The 13524-nt window shown below is 42.7% G+C and overlaps 1 protein-coding gene across 1 annotated transcript in view; it reads left to right on the top strand.

Moving 5' to 3' along the window:
• The window catches only part of trappc9 (trafficking protein particle complex 9), a 298859-nt gene that overhangs the window by 201552 nt on the left and 83783 nt on the right, over positions 1-13524 (top strand). Inside the window, exon 23 of the mRNA XM_036952949.2 lies at positions 4453-4543. Within this exon, the coding sequence (XP_036808844.2) occupies positions 4453-4543 (91 nt within the window). The remainder of the gene's footprint in view (positions 1-4452; positions 4544-13524) is intronic.

Here is a 13524-nt window from a genome sequence, read left to right as displayed (position 1 = left end):
GTCTGTTCAGTCATGTTAACGCTGTGTGGTGTTACTGTCTGTTCAGTCATTCTAACTGTGGTGTTACTTTGTCTGTTCAGTCATTCTAACTGTGGTGTTACTGTCTGTTCAGTCATGTTAACGCTGTGTGGTGTTACTGTCTGTTCAGTCATTCTAACTGTGGTGTTACTTTGTCTGTTCAGTCATTCTAACTGTGGTGTTACTGTCTGTTCAGTCATGTTAATGCTGTGTGGTGTTACTGTCTGTTCAGTCATTCTAACTGTGGTGTTACTGTCTGTTCAGTCATGTTAACGCTGTGTGGTGTTACTGTCTGTTCAGTCATTCTAACTGTGGTGTTGCTGTCTGTTCAGTCATGTTAACGCTGTGTGGTGTTACTGTCTGTTCAGTCATTCTAACTGTGGTGTTACTGTCTGTTCAGTCATGTTAACGCTGTGTGGTGTTACTGTCTGTTCAGTCATGTTATCGCTGTGTGGTGTTACTGTCTGTTCAGTCATGTTATCGCTGTGTGGTGTTACTGTCTGTTCAGTCATTCTAACTGTGGTGTTGCTGTCTGTTCAGTCATGTTAACGCTGTGTGGTGTTACTGTCTGTTCAGTCATTCTAACTGTGGTGTTACTGTCTGTTCAGTCATTCTAACTGTTGTGTTACTGTCTGTTCAGTCATGTTAACGCTGTGTGGTGTTACTTTGTCTGTTCAGTCATTCTAACTGTGGTGTTGCTGTCTGTTCAGTCATGTTAACGCTGTGTGGTGTTACTGTCTGTTCAGTCATTCTAACTGTGGTGTTACTGTCTGTTCAGTCATGTTAACGCTGTGTGGTGTTACTGTCTGTTCAGTCATGTTAACGCTGTGTGGTGTTACTGTCTGTTCAGTCATTCTAACTGTGGTGTTACTGTCTGTTCAGTCATGTTAACGCTGTGTGGTGTTACTGTCTGTTCAGTCATGTTAACGCTGTGTGGTGTTACTGTCTGTTCAGTCATGTTATCGCTGTGTGGTGTTACTGTCTGTTCAGTCATTCTAACTGTGGTGTTGCTGTCTGTTCAGTCATGTTAACGCTGTGTGGTGTTACTGTCTGTTCAGTCATTCTAACTGTGGTGTTACTGTCTGTTCAGTCATTCTAACTGTGGTGTTACTGTCTGTTCAGTCATGTTAACGCTGTGTGGTGTTACTTTGTCTGTTCAGTCATTCTAACTGTGGTGTTACTGTCTGTTCAGTCATTCTAACTGTGGTGTTACAGCAGCACAGTATTATTCCAGTCATTAGTCACACTGTCAGCTGTGTGGTGGACCATTGGAGCAGGTTGTCTTTATCATAACATATTATCAACCTAATGTCTTTGACAGCTCTGTTTATCACAGTTTTCTGCGTTAGCAGCATTAGCTCCCTAGTCAGCGCTACACCAGACAGCCTTAAGATGTCACCAAGAAAAGGTTCAACCGTTACAACCTTAATGTACTCTTTTGTTCTCTCAATCTCCTCTGATAAGTTAGTGTGTTCAGGAACAGAAGGACTCGACAGGCAGATCTAAGTGTGGGTTCTTAGCCAACCAATCGGATTGGAGTCACAGGTTGACTTGCAGTGTTGCAGTTTTGCTCCCAGAAACCATGCTAGGCTAGAAGACATGGATGTGTGGGCGGTTTTGAAAAGCAACTTGGCTGAGGAAAGGTCTGCTCTGTAGGCTTTATACATAATTACTTTTCTCTATGAGTTGTGAGGAGAGGTTGTTAGTTACTCCCAGTGCTTATTATGAGACCTATTACACAAAGAGGATGGTTATTGCCATAATTCCCATCCACTTATGGTTGAGGAGATATCTTTATTACTCTTTGGGTTGTTAAGGAAGTTTTACTTTTCAGGGCTCTCATTGCATTCCCCGGAATTGGATTTGTAATTGGATATTATATTTCTTAAACGCAACATTCAGAAAAGCCAGTCTAAGTGACCGTTCAGCTAAAGACTGTCATGGTAGCAGTTTCTGCTGTATGTAGCCTGGTCTGTTACTGCGTCTGACACCAAGCCTTGAGCAGTTTGCAGAGAGACTTTCTATTCCACATATAGAACAGAACATGTACTTTACATGCACAGTAATGGCCAGCCAGCCAGCAGCCAACCATGAGTCTGTCCGCCTCGAGCCCTCAGCTCTCCTAACAGAGTCACTAGGCAACCAGGGAGCCACAGGCTTATCTATCAACCACTGGGCTGCAGCCAATTTACAGCTACACTGGAGAGTCATACTTCATATATCCTTTTCTCTCTCTCCATCTCTCTCTCATATATTTGTCAGGTGTATCTTTGCCACTTTGTTAGTTTGTTTTCAAATCAGATTTTGTTTGTCACATGCTTCGTACCAGTACCGAGTGGATGTACTGGGGTATGAGGTAATTGAGGTAGATATGTACATATAGGTAGGGATAAAGTGACTAGGCAACAGGATAGATAATAAACAGTAGCAGCAGCGTATGTGATGAGTCAAAAAGAGATTAGTGCAAAAAGGGTCAATGCAGATAGTCTGGGTAGCTACTGGTTATGAACTATTTAACTGACTATTTAGCAGTCTGATTGTTTGGAGGTACAGTTGAAGTCGGAAGTTTACATACACTTAGGTTGGAGTCATTAAAACTCGTTTTTCAACCACTCCACAAATTGCTTGTTAACAAGCTATAGTTTTGGCAAGTCGGTTAGGACATCTACTTTGTGCATGACACCAGTCATTTTTCCAACAATTGTATACAGACAGATTATTTCACTCATAATTCACTGTATCACAATTCGAGTGGGTCAGAAGTTTACATACACTAAGTTGACTGTGCCTTTAAACAGCTTGGAAAATTTCAGAAAATGATGTCAGGGCTTTAGAGGCTTCTGATAGGCTAATCGACGTAATTTGAGTCAATTGGAGGTGTACCTGTGGATGTATTTCAAGGCCTACCTTCAAACTCGGTGTCTCTTTGCTTGACATCATGGGAAAATCAGCTAAGACCTCAGAAAAACAGTTGTAGACCTTCACAAATCTGGTTCATCCTTGGGAGCAATTTCCAAACGCCTGAAGGTTCCACGTTCATCTGTACAAACAATAGCATGCAAGTATAAACACCATGGGACCATGCAGCTGTCATACCGCTCAGGAAGGAGACACGTTCTGCCTCCTAGAGATGAACGTACTTTGTTACGAAAAGTACAAATCAATCCCAGAACAACAGCAAAGGACCTTGTGAAGATGCTGGAGAAAACAGGTACAAAGTATCTATATCCACAGTTAAACAAATCCTATATCGATATAACCTGAAAGGCCGCTCAGCAAGGAAGAAGCCACTGCTCCTAAACCTTCATTAAAAAAAGCCAGACTACGGTTTCCAACTGCACATGGGGACAAAGATCGTACTTTTTGGAGAAATATCCTCTGGTCTGATGAAAGAAAAATGTTTGGCCATAATGACCATCCGTTATGTTTGGAGGAAAAAGGGGGAGGCTTGCCAGCCGAAGAACACCATCCCAACCGTGAAGCACAGCATCATGTTGTGGGGGTGCTTTGCTGCAGGAGGGACTGGTGCACTTCACAATATAGTTGGCATCATGAGGATGGACAATTATGTGGATATATTGAAGCAACATCTCAAGACATCAGTCACGAAGCTAAAGCTTGGTCGCAAATGGGTCTTTCAAATGGACAATGAGCCCAAGCATAATTCCAAAGTTGTGGCAAAATGGCTTAAGGACAACAAAGGCAAGCTATTGGAGTGGCCATCACAAAGCTCTGACCTCAATCCTATAGAAAATGTGCGAGCAAGGAGGCCTACAAACCTGACTCTGTTACCCCAGCTCTGTCAGGAGAAATGGTCCAAAATTCACCCAACTTATTGTGGGAAGCCTGTGGAAGGCTACCCAAAAGGTTTGACCCAAGTTAAACAATTTAAAGGCAATTCTACCAAATACTAAGTGAGTATGTAAACTTCTGACCCACTGGGAATGTGATGAAAGAGACAAAAGCTGAAATAAATCATTCTCTCTACTATTATTCTGACATTTCACATTCTTAAAATGAAGTGGTGATCCTAACTGACCTAAGACAGGGAATTTTTACTTGGATTAAATGTCAGGAATTGTGAAAAACTGAGTTTAAATGTATTTGGTTAAGGTGTATGTAAACTTCCCACTTCAACTGTAGAAGCTGTTCAGGGTCGTGTCGGTTCCAGACTTGGTGCATCTGTACTGCTTGCTGTGCGGAAGCAGAGAGAACAGTCTATGACTTGGATGGCTGGAGTGTAGTTTTGTCACTAAAGAATTGTGCCCTTTCCTCATATCCAGTTGAAGGGAGTGAAAATGTCACGGCACTGTGTACCTTAGTTTGAACATTGTTACCTGTGAATCCTTTCTCTCTATTAATTACAAACGTCGTCAGAGACACTGAGGCCCCAGCCCCCTCCAGTCCGGTGTCTAGTCCTTAACCCTAGCCCACCCGTCTGTCCGTCGCCAGGGAGAGGCCAGTGTGGAGGGAGTCCTCAACCAGTTGGTCCTCGAGCACCTGCAGCTGGCACCTCTACAGTGGGGTGAGTACACATGCACACACACACAGTGCCATCTATGAGATGCTTGGCATTACCTTTGAAGAAAAACCACTGAAAGGTAGGTGTGTTTTTGTCACTACTCAAACGATCAGTCCACGGACATTATGATCATGGATCACGATGAGGATCAAAAGAGTCGATCACCATCGTTCCTATGGGAACCCAAAGAACCCAAACCAATGCACCTGGCTATTAACACTGCAGCCCACACAATCCCACCACTCTGGTCTCCAGTCGTGTTTTCTATTTGCATCTATATTAGGCTATTTTAGGGAGCTGCCAGTAGGCAGACTGGAGAGGCTGGGGGACGTGTGAAGCAACCTGGGACACCACGGAGAGACTTGGAGGTGCTTCCCTCCCTCTCTGGGCCTCGCCATCTGTGAACAGCCGTCGAAATTATCAGCTTTGGTTTATTTATTGTGTGTGCGCGCGTGGGTGTATGTGTTTGTGTGTGTGTGTGTGTGTGTGTGGGGGTGTTTATTTTTGACGAACAGTGTGGCTTTTTTGGGGGGAGGTCAGTGAGTGTGTTCATTAGTCAGTTCAGTGTCTCCTGGTTTGGCAGAAAGAGGGCCATCTGTTTGTGACGGTGACACAACAGATATCTCGTGGTAGATGAGGGCCGCACAAATTTGCTTCTCTTCTGTTCTCGTGACCAATTTTCCAATCTAGCTTCTGTCTGAGTGTTCAAAGGACCCACATCTTCTGGAATTGTATTCATGTAATTCCTGGTCTATTACATTCTGAGGAAAGTTGATTCTGTCATTTTGAAGAGCACGTTATCCCAGGGTCTCAATTACAGGCCTTCTCTATAGCATTCTTCCTGAGGATCAAACCATCACTACACAGAGTGGACTGACGTGTTTAATACCATACAGGCTGCAGTCAAGTATACTGTATTTTCCTACTGCGATGTGTTCAGCTGTGAATCATGTGGTACAACATGGTTTCTGGTATGTGTTTTGAGTGTGGGGTAAAGCATCATCTTTCTAGGTTGTGGCCATGTTGGAAGAGATCGTAAAGATACTGTTCTTGACTCTAGTTCCAATGAATCAGATATACTGTGCTTTCCACTGTGGCCTAGTTGAGGTGAGGTGTAATTGGATTAGTGAGGGTCTATTTGTCCTGATGTCTCGACTGTGTCCCTAATGATAGATAATGACAGAAGTCACTTTGCCCCGAGATATCATTGATGATCACCTACTGTATGCGTCAACGGAATCATTAACTCACACGCGCCATTTATTCAGTCGTAAATTACAATGATTTTGTGCCATTACAAAACAAGATGACAGTATCATTTCTAACCGACTTCCACTGTCATGTCTCTGAACTGGGTTGAGAGTGAAGCCCTTTCTATCCACTGTCTAGCCTTGCCAGGGAGTCCGACTTCCAATAGCCTACAGGCTGTAGCTAGCTGCTGTATGGGTGAAGGCGCTGGCCGTGAACAGAGCTGTCGGAGCTAAATCATCCTGGTAGTTAGTGTCGTCCCTGGGCTGGCTGGCTACTTCCTCCCCTAATTTTGAGCTGAATACACAGATGATCCTACACTGACTTTGTCTCGCTCCTCTGCCCTCGTTCTCCCCTGCTTCTCCTTAGCTCACACAGCCCAGTAAACCAGTCGGGGCCCGTTTCCCCAAAGCTTTGGAGCGAACGTGGCACAGTATTTCTCTCGACAAACCAGCCGCACAGCCTGATGAGAGGAACAATTGTGTTGTCAATCTTCTGTTTGTAAACAAATACTATTGACATTACAGAGCCAGGTAAAGCGGACTGGTTGTCTGATGGAGGGTATCAGGGCCCCACCAGGACACAGTAACTTGCACAGTATTTCCCTCCACAGAAAACCTTTCTCAGTTTACAAGATGAGGCTGATACTCGTTTCCTCAGAGGTCTTCTTACAAAGAGCTTATGGTTATGTAAAGGTTGATGGGTAATGGAAAGGGGGCTTCTGATTTCATCATGAGCGCTGTTGTTGTTGTCTCTCCCCTCAAAGCTCGAGCAACATGGAACTTCTTCACACTACCATAGCAACCCATGAATATTTAATTGTGGACATTTCCAATGAAGGAGAAACGGGGAAAGTGGCAGGAACAGAAAAGGTCTTTATGCCTTCCTGTTTGCTCAAGGCCTTATTGAATGGGGAGTGAGGGAGTCCGCCCTATAGAGCTAGGGACCGAAGTGATTACCCCTTTAGGCAGCGGCAGAGCAGCAACACCCTCGCTACTAAAGAGCAGTGTGTACACACCCACACACACACTGATATGATCACCTATATTAGTGTTTAAAGTCACTGTCTCTAATGCCTTGGCGGGGAAGAGGATATTTTACAGAGTGGCAATGTAAGGTGTATTTAAGTGTCTGGTAGGTCTCTTTATTAGTGTTGTTTCAGTGTGGAGGGGGATGAAGTAGCCAGGTAAACAGGCTGCACTGCATTACTTCCACGTTAGCATTTTCATCTTGATTCTTTCCGCTCCACCGAGCCTCAACAAACAATCATTTGGTAAATTCCATTAGTTACCCTTTTTTTTTTTCAGTGGCATTTCTCTTTATTTTGTAAGCATTAACCTGTTTTTTTTCACTGTTTATCATCATCGCTTCTTCAACACTTTCTCTACAATCAATTACTAGTTTAGTTTGTGTGCCATGTAGTTCTTTATATACAGTGTATTCTGAAAGTATTCAGACCCCTTGACTTTTTCCCACATTTTTTTAACGTTACAGCCTTATTCTAAAATCGATGACATTGTTTTTTTCCCCCCATCAATCTACACACAATACCCCATAATGACAAGCAAAAACATTTAGAAAATATGTAAAACTGAAATCACATTTACACAAGTATTCAGACCCTTTCCTCAGTACTTTGTTGAATCACCTTTGGCAGCGATTACAGCCTTGAGTCTTCTTGGGTATGACGCTACAGGCTTGGCACACTTGTATTTGGGGAGTTTCTCCCGTTCTTCTCTGCAGATCCTCTCAAGCTCTGTCAGGTTGGATGGGGAGCATCACTGCACAGCTATTGTCAGGTCTCTCCAGAGATGATCGATCGGGTTCAAGTCTGGGCTTTTGTTGGGCCACTCAAGGACATTCAGAGACTTGTCCCGAAGCCGCTCCTGTGTTGTCTTGGATGTGTGCTTAGGGTTGTTGTCCTGTTGCAAGGTGAACCTTCACCCCAGTCTGAGGTCCTGAGCACTCTGTAGCAGGTTTTCATCACGGATCTCTCTGTACTTTACTCTGTTCATCTTTGCCTCGATCCTGACTAGTCTCCCAGTCCATGCCGCGCACAAACATCTCCACAGCATGATGCTGCCACCACCATGCTTTACAGTAGGGATGGTGCCAGGTTTCCTCCAGACGTGACGCTTGGCATTTATGCCAAAGATTTCAATCTTGGTTTCATCAGACCGAAGAATCTTGTTTCTCATGGTCTGAGAGTCTTTAGGGGACTTTTGGCTCCAAGCAGGCTGTCATGTGCCTTTTACTGAGGAGTGACTTCCGTCTGGCCACCTGATTGGTGGAGTGCTGCAGAGATGGTTGTCCTTCTAGAAGGTTCTCCCATCTCCACAGAGTCACCTCCCTGACCAAGGCCTTTCTCCCCCGATTGCTCAGTTTGGCCCGGCGACCAGCTCTAGGAAGTAGTCTTGGGGGTTTCAAACTTCTTCTATTTAAGAATGATGGAGGCCACTGTGTTCTTGGGGACCTTCAATGCTGCATAAATGTTTTGGTGCCCTTCCGCAGATCTGTTCCTGGACATGATCCTGTCTCGGAACTCTGCGGACAATTCTTTTGATCTCATGGCTTGGTTTTTGTTCTGGCATGTACTGTCAACTGTGGTACCTTTATATAGACAGGTGTGTGCCTTTCCAAATCATGTCCAATCAATTGAATTTACCACAGGTGGACTCCAAGTTGTAGAAACATCTCAAGGATGATCAATGGAAACAGGATGCATTCCAAAGGATCTAAATACTTATGTAAATTAGGTTTTTATTTTTATTTTTTATAAATTAGCAAACATTTTTAAAAGCCTGTTTTTGTCATTATGGGGTACTGTGTGTGGATTGATGAGGGGGGGGGGAAACAAATGTAATAATACATTTTTGAATAAGAATGTAACATAACAAAATGTTGAAAAGGGAAAGGGGTCTGAATACTTTGTGAATGCTCTGTATATATAGAGTGGGGTGTATATATATAGAGTGGGGTGTGTATACAGTGCCTTGCGAAAGTATTCGGCCCCCTTGAACTTTGCGACCTTTTGCCACATTTCAGGCTTCAAACATAAAGATATAAAACTGTATTTTTTTGTGAAGAATCAACAACAAGTGGGACACAATCATGAAGTGGAACGACATTTAAAGGATATTTCAAACTTTTTTAACAAATCAAAAACTGAAAAATTGGGCGTGCAAAATTATTCAGCCCCCTTAAGTTAATACTTTGTAGCGCCACCTTTTGCTGCGATTACAGCTGTAAGTCGCTTGTGGTATGTCTCTATCAGTTTTGCACATCGAGAGACTGAATTTTTTTCCCATTCCTCCTTGCATAACAGCTCAAGCTCAGTGAGGTTAGATGGAGAGCATTTGTGAACAGCAGTTTTCAGTTCTTTCCACAGATTCTCGATTGGATTCAGGTCTGGACTTTGACTTGGCCATTCTAACACCTGGATATGTTTATTTTTGAACCATTCCATTGTAGATTTTGCTTTATGTTTTGGATCATTGTCTTGTTGGAAGACAAATCTCTGTCCCAGTCTCAGGTCTTTTGCAGATTCCATCAGGTTTTCTTCCAGAATGGTCCTGTATTTGGCTCCATTCATCTTCCCATCAATTTTAACCATCTTCCCTGTCCCTGCTGAAGAAAAGCAGGCCCAAACCATGATGCTGCCACCACCATGTTTGACAGTGGGGATGGTGTGTTCAGCTGTGTTGCTTTTACGCCAAACATAACGTTTTGCATTGTTGCCGAAAAGTTCAATTTTGGTTTCATCTGACCAGAGCACCTTCTTCCACATGTTTGGTGTGTCTCCCAGGTGGCTTGTGGCAAACTTTAAACAACACTTTTTATGGCTATCTTTAAGAAATGGCTTTCTTCTTGCCACTCTTCCATAAAGGCCAGATTTGTGCAATATACAACTGATTGTTGTCCTATGGACAGAGTCTCCCACCTCAGCTGTAGATCTCTGCAGTTCATCCAGAGTGATCATGGGCCTCTTGGCTGTATCTCTGATCAGTCTTTTCCTTGTATGAGCTGAAAGTTTAGAGGGACGGCCAGGTCTTGGTAGATTTGCAGTGGTCTGATACTCCTTCCATTTCAATATTATCACTTGCACAGTGCTCCTTGGGATGTTTAAAGCTTGGGAAATCTTTTTGTATCCAAATCCGGCTTTAAACTTCTTCACAACAGTATCTCGGACCTGCCTGGTGTGTTCCTTGTTCTTCATGATGCTCTCTGCGCTTTTAACGGACCTCTGAGACTATCACAGGGCAGGTGCATTTATACGGAGACTTGATTACACACAGGTGGATTGTATTTATCATCATTAGTCATTTAGGTCAACATTGGATCATTCAGAGATCCTCACTGAACTTCTGGAGAGAGTTTGCTGCACTGAAAGTAAAGGGGCTGAATAATTTTGCACGCCCAATTTTTCAGTTTTTGATATGTTAAAAAAGTTTGAAATATCCAATAAATGTCGTTCCACTTCATGATTGTGTCCCACTTGTTGTTGATTCTTCACAAAAAAATACAGTTTTATATCTTTATGTTTGAAGCCTGAAATGTGGCAAAAGGTCGCAAAGTTCAAGTGGGCCGAATACTTTCGCAAGGCACTGTATCCTCTCAAGGTGAGGGTGCTGAAGTATTACAAACAGGGGTGCCAATCATTTTGACCCCAACTTTTTTACTTTACTTCAGCACCCTCACCTTGAGAGGATAAGTCCACTGGACCTTTATCTAAAGTGTTTTATGAGATTGGAGTACAGAAATTGCTAAAGGGGCAACCTGCAGTTGCTTCATACATTATTGGACTAATACATTATTTATATGTACCCATTGGTTCTTGAAGAATATAACTTCTAAATGCCTCATGAGCTTAGTTCAACTGTCGTACCCCATCAGAACCCAAAATATAAGCCACCATTCAGCTTTTTAGCTTAAACAGTGGCAGGGACTACATTTGGTTATTGTTTCAACTGCTGATTGCTGCTTTAAACAACATATCTTTCTCTGAACAATTGTATTAGTATAAAATAATCTAATTTCCCAAAAATTGTGCGCATACAATATAGCTCAGTATTTTTATTATTTCTTTTATACAGTCATTTTTGCTCATCATTATCAAGGGTGACAATAATTACTGTCCCCACAGTGTGTGTGTATGTGTATATATATATATATATATATATATATATATTATAGCCCACCTAAAGCTTTGCTAGGTCTCATAAACAACCCTTTCATTAAAAACACTTTAAATATATGGATTAAAGTCTGTAAACAAACAGAAGAGCTGAGATCTATACATGAACAAACACCTTTCTGTAATAACCCCATCTTACCCAAAGCCCTGAGAGATGGTATTACATTTTCTTGGTTCAGCAAAGGAATGAAAACATTTGGTAATCTCTATAGAGATCAAACTTTTCTTCAAGTACCTACAGGTTAGGCATTACATTGGCACTCAGCAGGGAGGTAGGATTCAGCCCATGAGGAAACCTAAAACAGATCAACTGTGGCTGGAAAGGAAAGGGGTCAAATGTTTCATTTCCTACATGTACTCTGGTCTTCAAGCTTTGTTGGGGAACGATGAACCTCTGAAAGCTTGCATGAAGTGGCATGATGACCTTGGTCTCATTGTTGAGGATGAGAGCACTTTTTTGATACTCAGCGTCTTTAATTTAACACAATTCAATATTTTACATAGGGTCTACTTTACACCAGAGAGACTGTATAAGATCACTTCTAAATATTCAACATTTTGCCCAAGGTGGAAAATGGGAGTGGGCACACTTATTCATATGTTTTTGTCCTGCCCTGAACTAAGCAATTTTTGGAAAGACATTATTCAGATCTTCTCACAGGTCACTAATATGACGGTACCTCTAGATCCTTTCCTTATTCTTCTTGGAGATGATTCTGTTCTACCAGTTAATATTTGTAGCAAATCCAGATTCATTAAATTAGCAGCCATTGCAGCCAATAAATGCACAGCTATTATAGAGTGACAATCCGCCAAGCAAGCAGATGTGGCTAAAAGAACAATCTTCCTATATTCAAGCAAGCAGATGTGGCTAAAAGAACGATCTTCCTATATTCAATCTGAAAAAATAACATACAATCTACATAATAAACCCTTTGAATTTCCTGATGTCTGGGGGGACGTTCAGCAGTTTCTAGAGACGTCACCTTAGCTGCCTCATTACTACGGTCTTCATTAATGTATTATTATTATTGGTTTTTGTGTTGAATCCTTTATTTTCTAGCATGGAATGTGAAGGTCATTCTGTTTCTTTTTGTTGTTAATCAGTGAAGCTAATACCGGTAGAGGGGAGGGAGGGGGGTGTTCCTGTGTTGGGGAGGGAAGGGTTTTGCACAAGGTGTCCTCATGTAGCATGGTGTTTTGTGTAGGTGGAAGGAATAACGGGGCATTATCTGTGTCAGATTTTTCTGATGGTTAAATTGTAAAAACAATAAATGCCAATAAATATATTGTATAAAATGTTTTTTTTTTTAACAGGGAGTCACACTGGCCACCCCTGCCCTGCTCTCTACACAGCCTACTATTGGACCTCTCCATGGGCAGAAAGCAACATCAATACTATTGGCTGACTTAGCAGGTTTAATGGCAGACTCCTCTCACAGTGATTTGTTCATTTAAGCCCATTTTTCAACAAGAATCGCGTGGACGCGTGTCTGAATCGATTACTATCTGTTTGGCAGCTGCCCTGGATAAGAAATATGCATACAACTTCAGCAATGAGGTCAACTTTGGACACATACCTGCCTGCAGCAGCAGAAAAGCTAGGTACTTTATCAGATAGTGTTCCACACACACACATCTCCCTGCGTAAATGTCATCCGAGGCACCTTGGTGTGCTTGGTGTTTCTTCCCCTATTGTTTTTCAGAAGGTTACTGGCTGGTCGTCCTGATTATCTGTGACAAACGATACTGACGCTCCAAAAAACCTGTAGGGGTCTTCTCCTCCAGAGCACGAGTCACAGATGGAGGGATAGAGATGAAGGGATAGAAAGAGATGGATAGATATCATTACATGAGAGCAATAGAATATCCTGAGGAATTGAATGAGTGCGAAGGAATAGAGCCATATTAATTGGATTTAACCATAAACAATTGTTTAAATCTGTCACATGGCCATCTCCAAATACACTACATGACCAAAGGTATATGGACACCTGCTGGTCAAACATCTCATTCCAAAAATCATGGGCATTAATATGGAGTCGGTCCCCCTTTTGCTGCTATAACAGCCTCCACTCTTCTGGGAAGGCTTTCCACTCGATATTAAAACATTGCTGCGGGGACTTGCTTCCGTTCAGCCACAAGAGCATTAGTGAGGTCGGGCACTGATGTTGTGGTGTTCGATGGGGTTGAGGTCAGGGCTCCGTGCAGGCCAGTCAAGTTCTTCCACACTGATCTCGACAAACCATTTCTGTATGGACCTCGCTTTGTGCACGGGGGCATTGTCATGCTGAAAACAGGAAAGTGCCTTCCCCAAACTGTGGCCACAAAGTTGGAAGCACAGAATCGTCTAGAATGTCATTGTATGCTGTAGTGTTAAAATATCCCTTCACTGGAACTAAGGGGCCTGAACCATGAAAAACAGACCCAGACCATACAGATCCAGACCATCCTCTACTAAACTTTATAGTTGGCACTATTCATTCGGGCAGGTAAAGTTCTGCTGGCATCCGCCAAACCCAGATTCGTCCTTCGGACTGCC

Source organism: Oncorhynchus mykiss, chromosome 18 (genome assembly GCF_057628025.1).
Source record: "Oncorhynchus mykiss isolate SJ-2025 chromosome 18, ASM5762802v1, whole genome shotgun sequence".
Taxonomy (NCBI): Eukaryota; Metazoa; Chordata; class Actinopteri; order Salmoniformes; family Salmonidae; genus Oncorhynchus; species Oncorhynchus mykiss.
The sequence above is the reverse complement of the archived record's forward strand: the minus strand, read 5'-3'. Positions and strand labels throughout refer to the sequence as shown.